The 24,590-nt window shown below is 24.7% G+C and overlaps 1 protein-coding gene across 1 annotated transcript in view; it reads left to right on the top strand.

Annotated features, from left to right (window-relative positions):
- Positions 1-24,590, top strand: part of LOC129613045 (uncharacterized) — a 155,657-nt gene that overhangs the window by 56,287 nt on the left and 74,780 nt on the right. Inside the window, exon 2 of the mRNA XM_055526939.1 lies at positions 21,026-21,504. Within this exon, the coding sequence (XP_055382914.1) occupies positions 21,250-21,504 (255 nt within the window). The 5' untranslated portion in view covers positions 21,026-21,249. The remainder of the gene's footprint in view (positions 1-21,025; positions 21,505-24,590) is intronic.

The following is a 24,590-nucleotide window of genomic DNA, read 5'->3' as shown; positions in this document are numbered from 1 at the left end:
TAATATAGGCTATTTTATGTAATCCGATTTTAATAATCGCTTATAATATTAAATAATGTATGTATGTATACGATGTGTACATTAAAGATTCAGTTACTGAATATTGATTTACCCTGACAGCTGATGAATTCATCACATCTTCAAATATGCAAATTCAGATAGGAATTTTCATCCAAATTCGGTCAAGTTATATTAAAGTTATCCAGTTCTGATTCGACATTCTTATTAAAATCGATTGATAGAGAAGTATTAATTCCTAAGTAAATTAAAAACTCGACATGTTTTAATTCAATGCTGTTACTACGTGTCTCCTTTTTATGCAGTCTTACGGCGTATAATAAAATTGGATTTTATAGAGAACTCAACGAAATTTATGAATATAAAAAGCATACAAACTTTTTAATTAAGTAGCAAAAAAAATCTGGTGTGGTCAGCACATGACCGCGCCCCCCCCCCCCCCCAAGTGTATTGCGTTGTTTAGTGAAAATATTGCAGAAGATTATGAAAAAGCCTTTTGGGCGCTTCTTTTCAATTTTAAGGAAGATATCCAGCTTTTAGTTAACATACCTAGAAAAGTGTAAATTTCACATTGTGCCACCCGAATTCCCTGTAAAGTTCATTAGTTAGTTTCTGTAACAACCAGAACTCAATTACCCAATTTCAGAAAATTCTGTCAAACCGACAGACCGACATTTCTCTAAAAAAATAGTTTATTTACGCTTCCCTACTATAGAGGAGTGTATTCCCACCGAAAACTCGACCTCTGAAGTTTTGGTGCCATCGCATAGCGTCCTTTATTTCATTCAATGCAGTTGGTAAACATATTTATGATATTAAATTAAAATTTAAATAAGAAATTCCAAGTGCAATTACTAGATATAATATAATTACATCTTATAATCTTGTCGAATTTTCCAATTTTTAATTTTTTTTTATTAATAAGAACTTTTTATAGTTTAGTTTTTATTCAATTCAAATTTAGCCAATGTACATAATATATATTTTAATTAGTTTTAAATTTGCAGGTAAATATACAAAATTTCAGAAAATTTTTTTTTATTCCATCAAAATTTTGAACATAAATGTATAGATACATGCAATTTACTTTAAAGATAATTTTTGAGGAATTTGTTGCCGCAATCCAAATTCCCCCATTAATTCAGGGTATACAAAATAATTTTATCCAGAAATTTCTATATAATGAACTTCTGGGGAAACGTTTCTTGCTCCAAAAATTCAAAGAAATTTTCATTTTATATTTCATATTATATCGATGGTGAAATGCACAGATATTCTAAGTAGCAAATTTGAAATGGTGCAAGGGAGCGTTTTGAAAAAATGAAATTTTGTGAAAAGAAGCCGCAGTTAATTATAGTAGCGCCGCATAATTAAATTTTTATTTTTTGCTTTTTTCTAATTAAAATATTTAAATTAGTTTTTCATTCCAAATAAGATTTTTTCATAAAATTTGAGTTTTTGCAAAAAAGGTCGTAAACTTACCATATAAACTGGGTATTATTGTTAAAATTGCTCATACCAACTGATTTGCTTAGCTTATTAGTGTTTTATCAGTTATATCAGTTTTTGTAATATAAACATTATTATCAGCCTTTTTTTGTTTTTGCAACCTTGGACTTAGCCTATTTGTACCACGCCAATCTCGGAAACTAATACACGCACTTCATTGAAACCTATATACCACAAAAAGAGGGCTGTTCAAAATTAGTATTGGTGTAAAAAACGCATTTTCAAAAGTTTGCTACTTAGCCCTTCACCATCGATATATGAATTTTTATATGAAAAAATCCTGGTATAAATGTAATTACTAATTTAAAACAATAATAGCATTTTAGATAAATAGCAACATTATATTATAATAAACTAAAAATTTTGCTATTTCAGAGGAAGTGTATAAAAGGTTATTAGTAAAAATTTTTATTTTGTTAAAAAAAAATTTCCCTAAAATGTTGAAATTAAATCCCAATTAACTCCGTTTTGTTTTTAATATATTTAAACTTTTAAAAATTTCCCTTGAACTATGCAACATTGCAGACCCCTAGAATATAATGTTTTAATTCATTTTATAGTTTTTATTACGATGTATTAATGGTAAATTAACTATAATAAAATAATAGGGTAAAATTTAAATTTAGTTTCTTTTTAAATTAATTGGTGAGGAAAAATATAAGTTAAGTGTATAGAATAAAACTAAAACAAATAAAAAATAATTTTAACCACCTACCCCCCCCCCCCCCCTCCCAACCAATTTTTTTAGTTTTTTATTTTCTATTTTTGAAGCTAACAAGTACCTAGTGTTTAGTAGCTTCAACAATTGTTATCAAACACAAACAAAAGAAAAAATCTGCATAAATTATTTATTTTGTCTTATTTAAAATCCTAAATGAAAACTTGAATCTTATTTTATATAAATTTGTAGCAAAGAGCTGGGAATAAAATAAAAAAAAAATTATTTAACAAATTCATCTTCATTCGCTTGAATTTTTCCAATTGAATTTACTTAAATTTCAATTTGTTTCCATCTGCTACCGCTGCTGTTGCCGATAATTCTGTTTCTCTCATTTTTTTTTCCCTCGATCCTCAATATATCCTTGTTCAATCTTAATTTTAGACATAACATTTTAAGAAGAAGAAAAAAGCAGAATTTATTTAAAGAAAGCAAAATGACATCAACAACATCAACAACTAAATCAACAATAAATAACAAAAACAATATTCATTGTATGTAGAATTGTTAACAACATAGAAAACAAGAAAAGTAGCAAAAAAAAAAAATAAGAACAAAAACAATATGAAAATTCAATTGTCTAATTGAGTTTTCCATTTCGTCTCGTTTTATTCCACTTTTTTTCTTTTTTTGCTTTTTCTTTATCTAATTTTACATAAAAACCACTGTTTTTTTTTCTTCAGCTTCTGCTAGTCGTCATCAATCGAGTTTACGGTTTTTATGTTTTTTTTTTATTTTTTGTTTTACATTTTCTTATTTTCTTTCTTATACTTAAAAATCATCTAATTGGCTGTGTGTCTTAAAAAGATCAAGGACATCATGACGATTTTTATTCTCATACCCCATTAAATCAATTTTTCTAGACTCTAAGAATTAGGAATAATTCGACTCTTCAAAGCAAAACAAAACAAAGCAAAAAAAAAGAAAAGAGTAGAGAAATGTTCGCAAAAAAAAAAATTCATTTGAAAATATTTCTATCCCACTTGATTGCGATGATGAGAACTGAACTGATGGTTATGATGATATTTATGATGAAAATATGTAAGTATACTTTCATACAACCATACATATAAGTACGTGTATATATAACTTAGTGTTATAGACTTTATAAACGAGCTCCTTTTGAATTAAACGAACAAGAAAAAAAAAACAGGAACTTGACATTGTGATTGTGTTCTTAAATAAAAAAAAAAATAAAAATGTACTTCGCGTTCTTCATTTATTTTTATTTGACATTTTCTCTATTTACTCTCTTATTTTCGTCATTTTCAAATTGTTATTCCTTTCTTTAACATATCTCAAACGATATTTGCATATAAAAATATTTTCTGTTCTTGTTGTACTACAGTTACAGAGTGCTCTGTATCTCTTTCTCTCCGTTCAAGGCTCATATCGTTCTAAAATTATTCATATGACAGAAATGATACTATTACTCTCTCTCATACGAATGTGTCGCTTCTAAAGTCGCTTCACGAAAATCTTTTTGTTTAATTCTATACTATTTTTTGAATTTTCAGTTCAAGATTAGCATTAGAGTATTATTTTAAAACACGAATAAGCTTTCATTAATTTCATGTTTCAATATCTTGTAACGCAAAAAAGCTTTAGATTGAAATTGTGTCCAAACGAATAAGTCTCCAATATAAATTTTTTAAGTATAATTTGCTTTAGAATATAATCGCTTTAGAATGTTATCGCGTATAATAATCGCTGACGTGGGTTTTACTCATAAATTTGTTTCGGGAAAAGTGGTTTCGCTTTGTTTGAGCAGTTGTCTTTTAAGAAGAATTTGAACAACTTGAATACGGTGGAGCTTCTTGATTTTCGTTATCATAGTATGGATTCTGATAGGAATTAGCCGATGAATAGGATGCTGCGTGCCGCCAATTCTAACTATTTTTATTATCATCTTGCTACTTGAAAGAATGCTCTGAGGTCTACACTATCTAGGATTATAAATTGTGTTTAACTGTAGGTTAGATATCAGTAATATTGTGATTGAAATCCTTTTTTCCTTTACTAACTCTCCACCATTTCCTTTCCTTCTCTATCCTCATAAAATAATGACGATTTTGTTAGGTAATCTGACAGCTACATTTTTGTGTGTTTAAATAATGTTTTTTTTTAGCTATTTCGTGGAAGCGTTTCGTCTGATTGACGTATTAAAAATTTATAGAACGTATTATTGTGTCACACCCTGTATACATTTGTATTTTATAATAAAAAGTTTCTTTATTTTATTTTTTGTTGATGGAAAACGAATTAGTCGTCAAATAAATACTAGAAAATCAATTTATTTCAATTTTTTGGGCTTTTGACTTAAATACAAAAAAAAAAAGAAGCAAAATGAAACCTAAAAACTTTAGATACGTTAAGATACACAGTAAAATCACATTTTTTGGAGGAATTAATTTAAAAAAATTTTGTTAGTTTCGTAAACAGGATTGTATAATCAAAGTTAGTTGCTCATTTAGAACCAAGTTCGGTTCAACAAGGCATGTGACGATAACTAATTTCGAAGTTAACGAATACGCTTGTACCTACCTACCTAATTTTTCTAATTTAATTTTATTTTTGGGGAATGAGGTTTTCCTTTGTTAAGTTATGAAAAAAACTTTGAATGGCAGTTGTATGGGTCTCAGTTATTATTGTAACATTTAGTAGCACAAAAGATAAATACTGATTCTATATTTGTCCATAATATCATGCAATACTTTTTGTATTAAAAATCGAAGTCACAAATTTAAAAAAAATTTGCCAATGTCTTTTAAGATTTTCCAATATTGTTGAATAGTTCGTTCATTAAAATATAGGCTACATTCATAAGATTGAAACATGAAAAAATAAATTTTAAGATTTTTACTGTGATTTTAACTTATTTTTAATGTAATTGGTTTTATGTTGCTCTTGAAAAGAATATGAAGAAGATAGGTCTGTAGATTACCCTTATTCTTATGTTGTAGCATTTAAATAAGTACTTGTTTACAACCTTTTTTTTTTGAGAATTGAAAAAAAAGAAAGAAAACACAAAAAACATTCTCATCGTTTAAGAAAAATTCATAGAATTAAAAATAAAAGATAAAAAGTAAAAGTAAAATTCAAAATAAGTATAATAGGAGGAAAACGGGAAAAATAAATAAAAATTAAGTAAAAGAAAAATGGAACCATTGATTTGTGTTTCGTTTCTCTTTCAAAAAATAAATTTTCATTTTGTTGGTTTGGGTTGGGCTTATTCGTTTTGTTCACGTTTTCGCTTCTTCATCTTTATATTTTTTAATTGAAATAAATTCTTCAACAAACATAAATACCAATACATACTTACATATATATTGCTGTGACTTTAAATAAATCTGGAAAAAAAGACGGAAAATTAGGAGTTCTTAATTAAGGAAAATTAAGTTCGGAGGAAATTAAGTTGCGGCAGACAGACTATTTTCCTATGGTTTCCTATCAAAGTTTTTTTTATAATAAAAAAGTTTTACAATTTATTTGAGTTAATTTGGAACTAGACTTTGGCTTTTGTACAAATTTAATGTTATAAAATATTTATACATTTTTTTCGTTTCAATTCCGTGAAAACAGTCTGAAGAATAATAACTTAAGAAGTTGTTTACGAATTAAACGTTTCAGTGCCTAAAAATGAATATTAAATTTAAATTTTTAGGTTTATCGGAGCACAATATTCCTAACTGATATTGAATTTCTATTACTTTACATAAAATTGAGTGAAATTAGTAGTATAAAGGACGGGTTGTGAATTAAAATTATTTCAAAAATATTGGAATACACAATTTCAGTTTCAAAATTGGAAATAAAAAAATTTGTAATAAGATGCACAAAGATAATTAGAATTATTAATTATGAAATAAAGAAGTTTAATGCACATTCTCAACATTTGATTTGTAATAAAGAATTATGTGAAAAAAGTACTATGAAAAAAGTTGTCAGGTATTCTAAATAAGAGCCGATCAAAAACATAGGGTTAAGATCTAAGGAAAATTCAAAGAAGAAAGAATTACTGAAAAATTTACGTCAAGTACCTATTTTTTAAGGAAATGTTAAAGAACATTCAAAGTTTACGAAAGTTGAATACAGGACGCTATTAAATTCTACTGATTGCTCAACTATCATTCTAATTTTGTTAGAATGTTTGGTGTACCCACGATTCTGACGAAAGCCCTTCCTGTTCTTTTTCTGTCTTCTCTCCTTAGATTTCTGTCCAACTTTCTTTTCTAACCTGTCATGTATTATGGGGGCTATTATTTTGGTCACATTATTAAACTTAACAGGCACAATTACTATACTGCGAGTTAAAAGAAAGCGTCACATATAAATTTAGAATAAATTAAGCAGAAATCAATGCTTTAAGCATCCTTTTACTTATGTTTATACAAAAAACAGATGATTACAAGTTAAATTCGCACAATATACGCTTCATTGGCCCATTTATCCTATAGTCTGTACCAAAACGCAGAACATTGAAAAGGTCAACCGACCTTAAGTCTGCTTACAAGACTAACAATACTGTTATCCTAAATATCTATGGAAGAACAACTTGTTTTTCAAAATATTAATTTCAATAGGATTAAGAAGAATACAAATTAAATGGGATTTTGTAATAATTGGGAAATTTATTTTAAATTATTTTTCGCCATATTAAGCTCTCGATGCAAAACAAACACAACATAACCATCAATTATTATAGAGATGAGTAACAGTACTATAACAAACTATTTATAATAATTTAAAATAATTTTATAAATAATTTATTGTCATTACTTTAATTTTACAATGATATTTCATTATTGTATATAATAATAATAATTAAATATACATATATATATATATATATATATATATATATATATATATATATATATATATATATATATATATACCATAACGTAAGATAATTATCGTTATATCCTGTCTATCACTTAAAGATTTAATGGAAGTATAACACCAAAACAAAAAAAAAATTTTTTTGTTTAAATTTTTTTTTTTTTCTGGAATCAAGCAATTTACCGCGCTGATAAGATTGATTGACTTCATTTTTTTACGACAGCCTTATATTATCCTCTGTCTATGTAGATTTAATCAGGATGATTTTTCATTTTATTTTCTTTATATATATATACATACATAATATACTTTCATACATTTTCTTACTGTGCATTCTTATATATGTATACTGTCAATATGTACCGTTATAAAAGTATGCCACGAAAATTTTATAGTACGTGTGTGAATTTATAAGTGCTTATTCCCGTTACGAATATTTTTTTTTTGACTTTTATTTTGTCAAAGGAAAGATGAATAAAAAACAAAAAAAAAAATAAAATGTCATACCTCATGCTGTGTTCGCGTTTAATGAATGTATAAAAGAGTGACGTGTAAGCGCGTGAAATAAAACCAATATCATTACGTAAGTTAATAACGTTATAAGAGGAGTTTTTTTTTGTTTAAAATGTCATTGGACTTTAAAGTGTCTAGATAGTTATTTTTCTCTTTCTTATTTTGTTTCTTTTACTTAATTTAAATCATAAAAATTCTTTTTGTTTTTTTTTTATCCTTGTCACACTTGTGTTGATATCATTGGAAATTACCGCGTATTACCATTAAGTTTGAGATTTTTTTTTTTTTTAAATAATTTAATAATTTTTGTTGAAGCCACAAAAGCAGCTTTTCTTAAAATATGGATAAAAAAGAAAAAACAAATAAAAAATGTAAATAAAAAAAGAAAAATTAAAAATAAATATGAAAAACAAGAGAGAAAATTTATGAGAGAATTTTTGAATAATTTTCTCATAAAGTCGTAATTTTACTGTTGTTTTTTGAATTTCCTTTGTACAGCATGACTTTTTTTTAATATCTGACTGTTATATAGTGCTGTATTAAAATAAAAGAAAGAAAAAAAAAATAATAAAAAAACTGATATCCTTCTAGACTGTCATACACTTGTTGAGATTTATTGTATTGTGTATGTCTGGGATTTTTGTTATTGCAACTCGGTTTTTTACATAATTTTGTAATAAAGTTGAAGTAAAAAAAATAAAATTATAATTTTTTTTTTTTTTTTTGTATTTTATATTGAAATTTTAAATTTAATATCCGCGCTTAATATGAACATAATATAAGGTATTATCCTTTTTTTTGTAAAACTGTAACTTTCAGAAAAAATATAAATTTTATACAGAATATGAGATATGTGAGGGCAGTCACATTTAAAAATTTAATTGTATGGTATTTTAAAGTAGAAATTTAGTGAGAATTCCCAGAATATTTTTATAAAATGAGAAAAGACATAAAATATATTTGGAAAAATTTTATAAGTATTTTATTTAATTTAATTTTGTAATTGTTCAATGTGTAAACCGCGTATTGTTAAATTACTTTATTATGCCACAAATTGAACACCATAATTTACAATTTTAATCAATCAAATTTTAGCTTAATTCGTCAATGTCTAAAACTTGTTAAACTTACGATATTTCATTAGTCTTAATATATCCGCTACTTTTCGTAAGAAAATGAAATCATTCCAAACTCAGCTCAACTGCCTTTTACATATACGATAAAATATAAAATTACATGTACGACATAGTCTGATGATCGTTTATCTGATGGAGCTCATACTTGACGAAAAAATTTAACAATTTGCTTATAAAAATTTATAACCTAATCAATCAGCTAATTGTTATTTAAAAATTTTTAATTACCGCCATTTAACTTTTAAGAAATCTGACTGTAAATTGAATAAGAATAGAGTAAATTTTATTATTTGCCGTCAGACAAAAACTGCTATTTATGGCGGTAATTCAAATTTAATTTGTATTATTTGCCTAATTCTATGCAATTCTATTCAATTCTTTGCCTAATTCTATGCTATTCTATTCTATTATTTGCCTAATTTCCATTATTCGCATATTTCGATACGACAAATATTAGAAATTAAAATCAGTTCTCAGAAAATAAATTAAATATCTTGTTGTTATTTCAAAAAACGCGGGAAAAAAATTTTATTATTTTTTTTAACTATCTTTTAAACGAACTTAACAAAAAAATTAACAAATTTCAATAATGTTTAAGTTTCTCTTCAATGAATTCTCCAAAAATTTGCATTATAAATTGATTTTATTTTAACTTTATTAATATAACAGTTATATATTTATTATACAAAAATTTTTGCAACTAAATCTCCGTGAATTAATAATGCTGATAGAGTTTGAATTTATATAACAATATAAAAATTATTATATATTGAATTTCCTCGAATTTTATCCTGTTCAAAACTAAAATTTTTCCAAATTTTAGGAATTTCAATATTATTATATATTTTAACTTTATAAATATTTGAGTTAACTGGGTATTAACTTTTATATGACCCCTATATATTTGTGCATCATAAAAATTTTAAACATTTTTAACATTATTATAATGAAAATTTACTTATTCTGAACTTTTATATCAAGTTGAATCTAATAAATATTTTAATATGATTTTGTAATTTTTATGCAAAATTTTAAATAACTATCTATATTATTATACATAAAATATTCAGTTCTAGTTTATAGACTTTATCGTATAATTGTATTGTATATGTAAATGTGGTAAATGTACGCAAAATATACAACGAATTAAAAAGTCAAAACAATTCGACGCATTTATGTATAACAATTAATTACGAAAATAAATTTCATACGACAGGTAAAAATTTATATAAGTATATGTATTCAATTTTTAAAACTATTTAGATTATAAGTATAAAGATTTTTAATATAACAGTAATGTAGTGGGATTAAATTTATGTTCACGTCCTGTATGTATATATGTATTAAATAAATATACTGAAGTGAATTGTAAATATTTTGAAACGGCTATTGAAAATTATTTTAAAGAATTGCATATTTCATTTGTTTAATATCTATTTATGCCATTTTTCAAATGAATTCAGTTAAATTATTTTCATTAATTCAATTACGATATTAAACGAATAGAATGTATGAGAATACTTTATAGGTAAACTACAGGGTCGGAAAAATAATACTTTAAAATTTAAAATTATTTTTAAATTTTTTGAACTTATATTATAGGTGTTATAATTTTAGTTTAAAATCAGTAAAAAAACTTTCGAGATTTTCTTAAAAGCACCTATTATTAAAAACAATAAAGAATATTAATTAAGAAACAAATTAAAAGAGTTTCTGACGTGACGTGGTATAATAATATGGGGTAGGGGGGAGGGGGGCATAAGTGAATTTTATTAAAAAAATCGTTCCTGGCGGAATGAACCGAAAATGGATATTTAACACCAAAATTCCAGTCGAAAATTTTGAAATTTTGACAAAAAGGTGTATCGACTTAACCTTGGAGCTACTTTTCAGTTCTCTATTATATATTAATTTTTTTCTAAATTGGTTAACAAGAAAACGTTCTACACATGAACAAATTTTTGAAAATTGCACTAATTAATATTGTAATTACAATTAATATTAATTAAATTCTCTGGACATCCGAATTGTTATACTAAATATTTTCAACCTTTTTAATGACCTTTAATCCTCATTTTATTTTGAATATTCTAATTGATTTGGAAAAGAAAACAGTATACGAGCATTTAATAGAGATTTCAAAATTTAAAAAATATCAAGCTCTACACATAATTAATATTTAAATTATAAAATGGAATAGAAAAGAAATTCATTATGGAAATAAATAATTGTGATACAATGAATATTTTTGATGATTTTCGGCCTAAAATCAATGACACTGTCTTCATACTTACATATATATATATTCAAAAACATGCATGTGTATGATGAAAAGAAAAATAACAATACTGTTTGTTTGTATACGAAATGACAAAATAAATAATAATTTTATAGAAACACATACATACAAATGTATAAAGGTAATTATATATTACCAAAATACACTGCGAGCCATTATAGATTACATTTCAGAAAATTTTATAAACAAAAATACTATTTTGATGAGTGTTTGGGAAAAATTGAATTGCTAGAATAGAATATCTTTCCTTATCAAAATAAGTCAAATTTATTTACTTAATAATAAATTTAATAAGAAGTCAGAATAAGTAAATAATATTTAAAATTTTGGTTAAACTTATTGTGTTGGCCAAAAGAAATAGCACCTAAAACCCACAATTTAAGGTCACACTAATGAAAATGAAAATAATTACTTTATACTTACTAATTATTGCTAGTTCATTCTCTACGATAAATATTAAAAAGAAATATTAATTAATTAATAGGAAAATATTCTACTAAAGGTTGCTACTAAAAAATTAGGAAAAAATCAATTGACCGATTTGATTCTCAAAATATATTGGGCCCGAATCTTATAAGAGTTTTTTTTCGAGTTCTTCATCAAAACGGCGGTTCATATTATTGGATTTTCTTTGTAACTATATTTTTTTTGGACTTGATTCTAATGAACCGCAGTGTATTTATATATAATGTAGGTACACGAATGTAAATTTTAAATAAATAAAAGAAAAATGTTTTTTGTGTGTGTTTATACACAAGCATGCATACATATAATTATTTCAATATATACATTCATGATATAAATTAAAGTAATATTGTGTGATGTAAAAAACAAAAAAAAAATACATATGTATTCTTCCAAATAAATGGACTAAAACCGCAAAAATTCATCGACCGGAAATTTTATTCATATTCTGAAAATAAATTAAAAGTTTCATCCAGTACGTTGTGGTTTTTTCTGTTTGTATTTTTTGTTAATTTTCACAAGTTTTTATTCAAAATTTCCATTATTATTTTTATTTTTTGTGTTTTTTCTTTTCATGTCCTGTCCACGTAAATTTTTTAAAATAAAATAATTTTGTCCGATCCTTTCTCGTTCACCAAAAAAACAAAAAAAAAATAAATTTATTTTTTATACCAAAAATTCTTCAATACTAAAATTCTTATGATTACACGTAGATGTGCATGTAGTATTCCATAATAACGTATGTATTATGTGTAAATACATTTGTATAATTGTAAGTTAAATGAAAACGAATGTATCCCGAATTATAGAGTGTAAATTGTACACCATTAACTATTATTTTATGATCAAGGAGGGACAAAGAGACGAAATAAATAAAATATACTGTTTTGCATTTTACCATTATGATACTGAATATGTAGTAGAGAACAAACACACACTGATCTTTATTGTATTTTATGATAAAATAAAATGTTCATAATTATTATATTTTCATACAATTTCCATGTTATTATATACACGTTTAAAAATTTAAGTATTAAATTATTACACTTTTTAATATTCATAAATAAATTTTATAAAGCCGCTGTCATATTTGATTATTAAATTGAAGATTTATTAAAATTTTATTAAGTTATCTAACTTTTATTGATTATCTTAATTTTGTTTCTAATTATTCTTAATTTAATATATTCTCATTTATTTCTAAAATAAGCGCAATTCAATACAATTTCAAATGATTGCCAGAAATTCCTTAAAAATTGTTGGATGCATTTTTGATTTTTAGCATTTTTCAAAAAAAATTTTAAGAAAAAGTGGTTTTTAATTTCACTTTCTCCATCCGTTCGTCCATCAGTCCGTCCGTCTGTCCATTTGTCCCTGTGTCTGTTTACAAAACTTCTTCAATCTTTAAGATAGAAAGGTGAAACTATAAAATTGATCTACTTTTTATAAAAGCAGTATTTTCACTTGTTGAAGGGAAAAGTGCTACATTACAGACAATTGACTTGACCCAAGTTTATTTAAAACAGTTTTGATTTCGAAACTTTCTGATAAGAAATATATTATACTTGAACACTGTATGTTATCAGGCGTTTTTTATTTTAATTATGAAAATTATGTATATTGTTGAAGATTTTGTTTTTTAGAATCACACTAATTTTGGCTTTATTTAATAGAAATACTGAATCTGATTTAATAGAAACTTATCTATATTTGATATTCAATTAATCTGTATACAATATGTTGCAGATTAAGGAGAGTATGTTATCTATATTAACTAATATAATTATTATTGAATTATCAGTGTGTTTTTTACTGTTTACAATTTAATTTTTAACAGTGTAATAGTAAAATATCATTAGATAAAAGAGAAATAATTGAGAATTAAATATGTGGATTTTTTTTTATATAGCAAAGAAAGCAATTTTCAATCTTATAATTTTACTTTATTCTTGCATCCTTAATTGAATGATGTCTTCAAATTGCTATCGGCATGCTATTTAAATATAAAATCAAATCATAATATTTGCACTTTTCCACTTGATCTGCTAAAAATTGCCACTTAATCTGACGATATTTCAAATAAAATGAATTGTTGTGCATTTTCTGTCATATTTTGTAATCAAAATAAAATTCCTAATTGACCTACATTTTATACATACATAAAAACTACATATATTTGCAAAATTTACTACTTCTATATTTTAAAATCTTAACAGAAAAAAAAAATTTCTAGAAAAGAATTCCTCTGCTACCGTTATCGCATGAACGACAATAATTTTTATTTATCTTTTAAATTTACGTTTTATGTACCAAAAAAAAATGTTTCCGTGTGCACATACATAAAAGCTTTAATCCATTACGCAAGCGAAATTTTTATAAACCGTAAAAGAAAAAAAAACCATCCTTTATTCTAAGGATTTTTTGTTTCAAATTTTTTCTTTTTTGCATATTTCAAAATGAATATGTGAACTTAATGTTTTCTGTTTTTTTTTTCGCATGTATGTCCACATATACTAAATTTTTTTTTATATTTCGCCATTTAAAACTTGTTGGGTAGTATGATAATTCAATATGCATTACCTGTTTTATACAGAAAAAAAAAATTCTATGTACATACTTTAGAAAAGACATTAGAATGCAATTTTTGTATAAAAAATAAACTAAAATAAATAAATAAATAAACAAACAAACAAACAATTCATACATTCAAATATTGTGTACAATATGATATGCATTTGTGTATGTGTTCACGTTCAGTATGCAAATCCCAGCTTGTTAAAGTATCATTCAAACATTTAATAGAGCGAAATTTCCGTTCTGTTTACACAAAGTTGCGGCAAACAGAAAAAAAAAAATATGTAAAAAAAGAAAACATTTATTTCTTCCCATTTTTGTTGTTGTTTTTATTTTTTTTTGTTTTGTTAACTAAATTGCAAACAAGAAAATAAAAATCAAATTTAAAATAAAGTTTTGTCAAACCAATGGTTTATAAAGTAGCACTTTTCCCTTCAACAAGTGAAAGTACTACTATTAAAAACAATATTTACTATTAATTTCATTCATATACCAAAATATTTCAAAAATTGCATATATTTAGGATGAGACAAAAAAAAAGTTGAAAGAGGCGTTGAAAGAGGCGTGAAAATTGCGGGAGTTAAGAAAAATAATTATATTTTTTGATGGTAAAAATTCAAATTTCCCAAATTTTATGGAGCGATAACTTGAGAAGGAAACTATTAACTAATTCACTATGCTTCACTACTACTTCACAACTATTCACTAATATCTGAAAGCTGCTAAAATTTGATACTCCTACAACTTACTTTAGGTAACGGTTAATTTTAGCAGCCATTTTGCTATTTTAATATTTAATTATGTTATGCCGCAGTAAAAAAAGCCCGAAAATACTTTTCTACTTTAAAATATTTATGGTTTAAAATAATTAGTCAATAAATGGCAATTTAAGTTCTTTGTGGGACTGTAGTTTTTAGAGTAGGGAAGAAAGGTAAATATTTTCTTCAGCTTTCTATTTTCAAGGGTGTTGAAGTTTTGCTCTCCATGGACAGACGGACGGGCACTCTTTTTCAATTTTTTTTTTGGAAAAGTGCTGAAAAAAACCGAAGAAAAAAAAAGTTAATTTTTATTTTGTTTTGTTTTTTTTCATTACAAAAATATTTTCTGGTCTGTCATGAAAGAAATTTTAGTTACTGCATCGCAAGTACATGTTTGTGTACATATGCACATCATGTACGAATTTCAGCATATTTGTATTATAATGGAAAAATTTTTGCATATAATATGAATTTACACATATACTAGTGGTGATTACTACTACAAAAAAAAAGAGAAAACAACAAAAATTGGTACTAAATAATATTTTTGAATTTCGTACCCGATCCCCACAATAAATTGTGTCTTTGATTCTAATATTTTATTTTATTCTTCTGGTAGTAGATACCACGTACAAAATTTTATGCCCATGTATGAACAAATCATTTAAGGATGTGTGTATTTAAGTGTTCTTATTTCGTGCTCTTAATTATGTGGTAGGGCCAAAAGAAAAATTGCTCTAATATTTTTAATATTAATAAAAAAAATTAAGTTAATTTTAGTTTTTAGAATAATTAAAAGTGTTATATTTCTCTAATCTCTAAACAATTCTCTAATATATATATATATAAATATAATATATATATATATATATATATATACATGTAATTATTACAAGAATATCTTTCATAAATTTTAAGAAGATTATTGAAAAATACCAATCACAAATTTCTTAACGTTATTTATGCACGTTTTGTACAATCGGATTGTGAATAACCTAAAAAATAAAAATTTACATAAAGGATCAAATCAAAAAAATTATTTTTTTTTGATCAAATTTCGTACAATGTCAAATTATTTCTGCATAAGTTGAGTCTTATGTTTTCATATCTATGGAATTTTTACTTTTGAATAAAATTTATATCTGAACATGCAATCTATGTGTGTATTTTAAATGCGATGCATAAAAATCGAATAAAAATGATCTTAAATAATGTATGCAAAAAGGATTTTTAAATACCATACTGTTAGAAAAAATAATCTTTTTTTTTAACTGATCCCATTACATACAGCATGATAGGTATTACACTCACACCAAATTTTATGTATCAAAAAATTTAGGATGAAAAAATTATTTTTATCGAAATGTGACCTGTGCATCTTAAGCCCGGATGAATCAAAATTTTTTTGGGGATTTAATTAGGTGAAATTTAGAAACTAGATTTCTGCAAAATGCCATTTATATTTTTGCCCATTAGGAAATGATAAATGAAATTACTTGAGATTTAATATTCAAGTGTTATTTTAAGAATCCAAAATAGCCGGAAATTGGATCTGAAATAAGCTTTTTCTACAAACTAGCTTTAGAACTACAAGCGTTCATGAAATTTTAAAAATAAGTGTACAAAATAAATTTTTTCATAACTCATTAAAATATACAATTTATTAAGGTAAAGAAAATTTTTTGGAATTATCGAGAAAATAGAGATTATTGTCGATTATAAGCTAACCACATCACATTAAATTTTCTTTTGATTTTCCACTGTCACTCTAAAATAGTTTATCATAGCAGTAAATTTTTTTATTATTCAACTGTAACATGCATAGTATAGTTTGTCCAATACACATTTTACAAATAATGACTAAGTATGAAGTAAACGTGGTTCAAAAACAAAAAATTTAGACAACTTCAACAAATCTTAGGCATCTTTTGAATATTCATGCATTCATAACATTATACAATGAAAAGAATAATGAAAATGAAAAAAAAAAAGAGAAAAATAAAATGGAAAAAGGATTGGAAAAATATTTTTCAATAAAAACGCAAAAAAAAAAATAAGCTTTAAGGACCTTATAATTTTTTAGATATAAGGCATGAGTGTATGTATGTAGATATATGATTTTGGATGTAAGCATTTATACTCTCGTTGTTGTTGCTGTTTTTTTGATTGTTATTGTCATAAATTTGAGCAATAAATTACTGCTTTGATTTTCGAAATTCATTAAAAATTTTATTGTATACTTTGATTTTATTATTGTTTGTGTTCTTATTGTTGTTTTTGTTTTTCATGTTATACACTATTATGTTTATAACAATTAATCATTAATGATCATTATTTTTAAAATGATTTATTATATCGAAACTAAATTTATAATTGTTTCAAATGATTTATATGTCCTCTAAAATGACTTAATCTTTTCGAAAATAAATATTTTATTGAAATTATGTTTCAATATATTTTAATATTTTATTGTATAACTTGTATATAAATGTACACAGACTGTGACACTTATGTATTATACAATAAATATGATTGGCCTTCGCTTATAATTTATTTTATAAATTTATTAATGATTGAATTGTTTGAAAATACAAAAGAAAAATTAATATCGTAAAATTAAAATCAATGGTTTGTAAAGCAGCACATTTAATTTTAATTTTTTGATTCAAAAATCAACAATTGTTGAGACCTTAGAAGGGGAACAAATATATAGATAAAAATAGAAATTCTACTGAAATAAATAATACTCAAAATAAAAAAAAATTGCATACATTTCGGGGCAATGTTAAGAATTTATAAGAAAAATTTTTATTGGTACAAAGTGGCATATGTTAAATTGTGAGATATTTAAGAATTTTATTTGAGAAATTTCTATGCCTTAAATTAATGATTTTGAGGAAATAACTAACCGAACTTTGGCATTTTCGCAACAAATTATATTTTTATTTTCTTATAATTCTGTAGGTAAATGAAATAAATTCAGAAATTTTTAAATTTGTGGAATTAAAATAGGAAAAAGTAGAATATTAAGGCTGTCATAAAAAGTGGTGTGTTGAGGAGTTTGAAGGAATTGTCCGATTTTTTAATGTGATAAGGAGATTTTATGTGAGCCAAAAATCTGTTTGGGAGTAATTATTTTTTATAAGAAAGAATATTTTGTTTAAGAATTATTTTTGTGAAATTTCAACTCTTATACTTTTATTTTAGCTTTCTTTTTAAAAAGACGCACAGAGGGTCGATAAAGTTGCCCTATCATAACTATTAAATATATTATTTGCTGGAATTTTCTTTTTGAAATATGCTAAAAAGTAAAAAGCCATCATATAAAGAGATTGATTTCATACAATCGTACTATTGAAATTTATTTTAAATTTTTTAGTTATCGGGAATTTTCTTAAAAAAAAATAATTTTCATGGATGGAAATTTAGGAAGAGGAAATTTTTACAAACATTTAAGTAAACGCAAAAGTACACACAAAATAATAATTTTAGATTTAAAAAAAAAATCATTTATTTCGAAAAAATAAGTGTGGCATAATCAATAATTATACGAGTATTATGAATTGTAGGTTGACTAAATATTTAAAAAAAAATTTTTATCAGTGTAATGCCAGAAATTTTAGCAATAATACTTTAATACTAACGATAGAATTTCTTTAAACTATAAGGGAACAATATAGTCATAATTCATTGCGTGTTCACTAAAACCAAAATTACCTTACTTCTTAAATTTTCAATATCGTCCATAATATAATTTCGATTATAGTATATTTTTTTTTTAAAAAGTTCTCTAAATTATTAGGAAAATTTATGAATAATTGATATTCTGATAACAATATTACATTAATTTAAGATTTTAATGGAGTGTGTTTAGAAAACCTTTACGTAAATCTCGTTTTAAATTACAAATTTACGATAAAAACCCTTTTCTATTCTAATAATAAAATCAATTTCACCAAAAACTTTCCACCATAAAATTTTTATATACGTATATGAAAAGCAAACACATTAGTCATCATACAATCGGTTTAATTACGATGCTAAGACTAAATGCTGTGTAAACAAATCATTTAATGTAAAAATAAATTGATAATTTTAAAATAGATAGTATAGATAGTGGCAATGGATTCATACGACAATATAATGGTCATTTAGTAATTTGTAAAAAAAAAAAAAAATTTCTTTTTTCGGACCATTAACTCAATGAAAAACCGTTTGTCCCACACTCAAATTAGATAATCAAATAATAACAAAACCAAATTTTTTTTATTCCACATCTTTCTAATTTAATCCTTGAATTCCAATCAAACATTCATGGTACAAATTTTACCATATTTTTTTTTTGTTTTGTTTTACATTTTGAATATATAGTGGTACACATGTAATTATTTTATAAAAACAAAAAAAAAATGGAAAAACAAAAAATTTATGCAGACATTATGGAAGTATAGGTGTGTATGTATTTTATACCCACATCCTTTTTTTTTTTGGTTTTTACAAAATGCCGATTAAACACAGAGATATTTTATAGTTGTTGTGTTTCTTTTGAATGCTTTTATTTTGGTACTATCAAATTCAGTCCAAAGCAAATACTATTGTATCGGAATCATAACAATTTTAATTCAATTTTTCAATCGTTTTATACTTTACTTTTTCTTTTTTTATTGTTTTTTTTTTTATTTTCATACATATGAACATTCAAATCTGTGTTTCTTTTTGCAATATATCCATAATAGAACAATTTCAGTAATAAACAATAAATCAAAAAAAAATGTACACAGGGAAAACAAATAAATTTTTGATAGATGATGTGTTCTTGCTAATATTAGGATATTTTATTGCGTTAACGTATTTGTGAAATTGTATAGAGCTCGAAGTAAAAGTTGAGCATAAAGTTTTAAAGAATATAATGTATAAATAATAAAATTGCATATTTTTGGGGGCAAACACATATTCTCATAAAAATAGCTAAAGGTAGTGATTACTTTCTAAATTCCGGTTTGAAATGCAAAATTGTCAATGTCAAACTATAATTTTAATAATAAAACAAATATGAGAGTTTAATAAGTGAATGTTACTGATTTTTCCGCAAAGTATTTACCAATTAGTTTTCTATTGTTATTGACTAAAATCTAAGGTGAAGCAGAGAAAATTTTAATTTTTATCTCTTATGATTTCGCGGTAAAATCAAAATGCTTCGTAGAGTTCATGCTTACCAGTCCTCAATATATTATCCTCAATATATCGCCCGTTAGTATTTTAATCTTCATAGTTACTTAATTGACGAACAATTAATTTTTTTCAAGGAAATATCTAAATTATATACTTATATAAAAATTCAATTTTATGCTGCCTCTTATATTCAGGAATTACATATGCCATGGCTTTGAGACTTACCCTGAGTTCTTTTTTGCCAGCACAAGGTCTCAGTACTTTTCTTCGAAGCATTTTGAATTCGCTCACTGATGATTCATTGGGAGACAACGTAACTGTTTTGTTTATTCACCGTAGAACAATACGTAGAGCAACGTATTAAAAGTCCGAGTACATATTATTATTATTATTGTAAACCTTAAAATAGTTTAGACATCCTTCAATAGTAAAAGTACAAAACACATTATTGAAAAAAAAAATCCCGAAATCTTCGATGTTGGTGAAATTTTTTTAAAGGACTACTGTTACTAAAATGCTGGCAAAAACAAGTAGCGATCATTTTATATAGAAAATAGAAAGCGAAAAATAATTTAATTGAAATTTGTTTGTCTGAAAGATTTTATGGTCTTTTTTTTTTAATTTTTTACGATTGCTTTAAAATTCATATACGTTTTATTTTTGCATTTCTGTCATATTTTTTTTTTTTATTGGGTTTGGAAAATTTTGAATTGATGCACGAATGAATGTTGAAAATTTTTTGCAAATGAAAATTAAAAATTTAAAAAATTGAAAAATCCTTGATTTTCTTTTAAAAAGAATAACAAATTTGTAAATACAAACATTGTAGTTTAGGAAAACAAATAAAGGTGATTCGATGGAAGTTAAAATTTATGAATTAATTTCATAGCGCAATTTTAAATTCATTAATTTAAGCTCAGAATTTTCTATATTTTTCAGATATATTGCTTAATTAAAAAAAAATATTTGTCCATTTATTAAAAAAAAATTAAAATTTTGTTTCTTTTTTTGCTTTCAGATTTCTGGGATGTGTCAACGCTTACGACTCATACAAATTTTCAATGTCGAACGATAATTTTTTGAAACGGCAGAAAACCGAAATAAAAATACAAAAATTAAATTAATTTTTTTTTATTGTTCCTTTAAAAGGGTCCTCATTTTTTTTGTTTTTTGTTTTGTTTTTATGTAAAATTTACAATTTTATTGTAATCCTTTAACTTGCTTTACGAGTACAATTTGAAAATGTTCGACGAAAATATAGATTTTGATTGCGATGAATGTGGTGGCGCTGGTCCACCACCAAAATTCATGATACCGCCACCACCGAGACCTCCGTTTATGCAAGAATTATCAAAGTGTAGAGAAGACGATGATGAAATAAATAGTAGTAATTATATAAGTAGTAGCAGTAGTAGCAGTAAGAGTGATAATAATAATATTTTCTACAGTAATAGTGATATCAATTGGGATAATAGTGATATATGTGAAGCAATACCTGTAAGTAATATTTTATTGTATATATAAAAAAAAAATTATTAATATTAAATTAAATTAAGTTATCCCTATTATCGTATATTGCAAGAATCTGTGAACTCCCAGTGATCACAGGAAAAACTTAGAATCGCTCTATCTCTTCTAGTTTAGCCAGAAAACGCGTTTTAAAGCCAGGAAATGTGTTGTATGGAACTTAGAAGAGTTCCTACATTGTTAGACGTTAACTTGTTATTAGGATGCAAATCTAAAGTCCTCAAATGATTCCTTGTCAGTTATTCTTTGACTCAATGATTTTTACAGACAAATTTGTTTTTTAATACTCATTTTTAGTTTACACTTGTACCGATTGATCGAACAAATTCTTAGAAATAAAATTTATTTTTTTTTTGGGAATTTTTTGGAGTGATTATGTTGAAATTAAAGTGAATTTTCTTTTTCTTTTCACCATTTTATCGAAATTTTTGCAATTTCAAAATTTTCTTTATATTTCTAACAAAAGAAAAAATTCTAAATTTTAATTTTCTCCCAAGTTTTTTGAGATAATATTAAATAAAGAAGACGGTCAAGGTAACCATAAGGATTAAAAGTAGAAAATTGCAATTTTTTTTTTATTTTATAATGCAAAGTCTAATTTACGTAAGTAAAATGTTATACAAGAACTGAAAAATTATAAAAATTTTAAGAAGGACTAAATCGCTTTTACATAAAGGACTTGGAAATTGTTCTTAAGTGTTAATCCTTATAAGAAAATATTCTTGAAAAAAGTTGAATTCTTTTCTTATTAAATTCTTTTTTTCCTTTTAATGTTCCTCTCAGCCTAATGGAGAAAGTGATTTTAAGATGAACATAAAAGGATTATGAAAAAACTTATTCGAAATTCTTTAATCTTTGTCTCGGTTTAAAATTACTTCTTGTTTTTTACAATTAACGTTAATTTAGAAAATATTTTTAAAGTTTTCCTTTTTTTCTTCTCAAAATTTTTTTTAAATAATTTTAAGAAAGTCAATTTTGTTTGATATTTCAATCTTTAAACGTGATATTGTAAATGGAATTGTTAACATAAAAATTGGAGTTATCTGAAGAATTCATTTTATACAACAATTTTTTCAAAAGTTTTGGATATGAGCTGGAAATCTGTTACATGAGCTGAATAAAATTTTTTGAGCAAATGAAACTCATTCTAACTAACTCACTCCTTAATTTTTCAAATCACTATCGAATAAGTTAGTTTAGTAGTTAATATTTTGGCATATGGTTTGGCATTGTGTTTTTGGTAATTATGGTTTATTTTTAGGGTTGGCCCGAAGACGACCGAAGACACAACCCTTGCTGTTTTTTATCCCTATGTTTTCGCTTTAACTCTTTTCAAACTTAATATAATTGGCAGTCTTGCTAATATAAATTACTAATGCTCAATTATTAAATGATTATTCCTATTTACTTTGTATAATTACCTTTAATCTCTCTTTATAACTAGTACTAACACTTCTAATTTATTTTAGAGAAAAATATTTTAGTTATGATTAAATGATGAATGATCGTATTTGAAATTTTTTTTTTGATTTATTCCCAAATTTATACTAAAATTACTGTAATAAGTTTCCATTTCAAAAAATCTCATAATTTCAGAATTATTTGTAAAATTCTGAATGTTCTAAATCAACATGCACAAAAATATTTATTTTCATAACAATAATTTTAGTTTTAAAGCAAATCAGAGGAAAAAACATTTTTAAGCATATTTTCTTTAATTTTTGAAATAAAAATGTGCTTCTTTATATCGACTTGATTTTGTGTTGAATCGTCCGGTAATCTTTTTCTCAATCTAAGTTTGAAATTTTTACATTTTTATATTATTTAAAATGAGAATAAGTAGAGTTGAATTTGTCACCTCTGTGATATCCGTACCAATGAATGATTTTAAGTGCTGTGTGTTAATTGCCACAGTGTTCCATACGTAATCCTGGTTTTTTATTTCAGGACTATAATTGCAATAGTTATTCCATAATAAACGACTAAAAAACGCCTTGCAAAGTTGCATGTCAGCTATCACCACAAGTCAAGAAATTTTAACTGGTTTTATCAAATATAATAGCACTAATAAAATACTTGCTTATGCGAAATTTCAATACTATAGGTTTTGTAATTTGTGGAGATCTAGCCAAATAACTTTTGAATTTTTAGTGCAGCTACACGAACCATTGCCTCAATCGCATCTAATTTAAATAGGGTTCTGGAATTTACTACTTATTATAAATCATTTTGTGATTATTTGGTGAGCTTAGCTCTATTAGTTTTTAAGTTACCGCTGGACCGATAATCGTCTGGACATACGGACAGGAATGCTTAAATCGACTCAGAATTCGATGCTGATCAAAAAAATAGAATTTTACATCTCAGGTCATTATCTTTTAGCGTTACAAATGGTAAGGCAAATTTATGATACCCTTTCAGCACACGTTCGTACGGATATAAAAATTTTTTCTTTAAATCAACTCCCAAATGTATGCAAATTACAATCATACTTTTTGAACTTATTAACTTAAACTGAAAATTGAAATTTTATTTTTAAACTGAAATGTGCTTATTTTTATGAGTAATTCGTTTGCATTATATTTTATAAATATGAGTATTATATCTATACATCGTGCATATTTCTTCATTACTCAACTCTATATTTACAAAGTGATAAAAATTTATTTGAAGAAAAATTGAAAATAAATGAAACTACATCATTATTTTCTACATATACAATATTATATTGAATTCAAACAATGTAAAATTTTCTATACATTTAGATTCGAGAATAATATTCTTACGAAAATTTATTTCTTATTAATATCAGTTTTACAGACACAATTCTGTGGTAAATTACACAGTAAATGTTCTATGTGTGTATATATTTCATAAATTAAGAAATGTGAAAAATATTTTTCTTAAAATATAAAAGTAAGTAAATATTAGTACATACATATTTCAATGTAAAATCATTAAATTTTCTAAATTTGTGTGTGGTAAATGTTAAAGAAGAAGAATTTGTAAAGAGAAAAATATTAAAATATAAAATAAATGTAAAAGAAAACTGAATA

The sequence above is a fragment of the Condylostylus longicornis genome, unplaced genomic scaffold, assembly GCF_029603195.1.
Source record: "Condylostylus longicornis isolate FDR11 unplaced genomic scaffold, ASM2960319v2 ptg000080l, whole genome shotgun sequence".
Lineage (NCBI taxonomy): Eukaryota > Metazoa > Arthropoda > Insecta > Diptera > Dolichopodidae > Condylostylus > Condylostylus longicornis.
The sequence above is the reverse complement of the archived record's forward strand: the minus strand, read 5'-3'. Positions and strand labels throughout refer to the sequence as shown.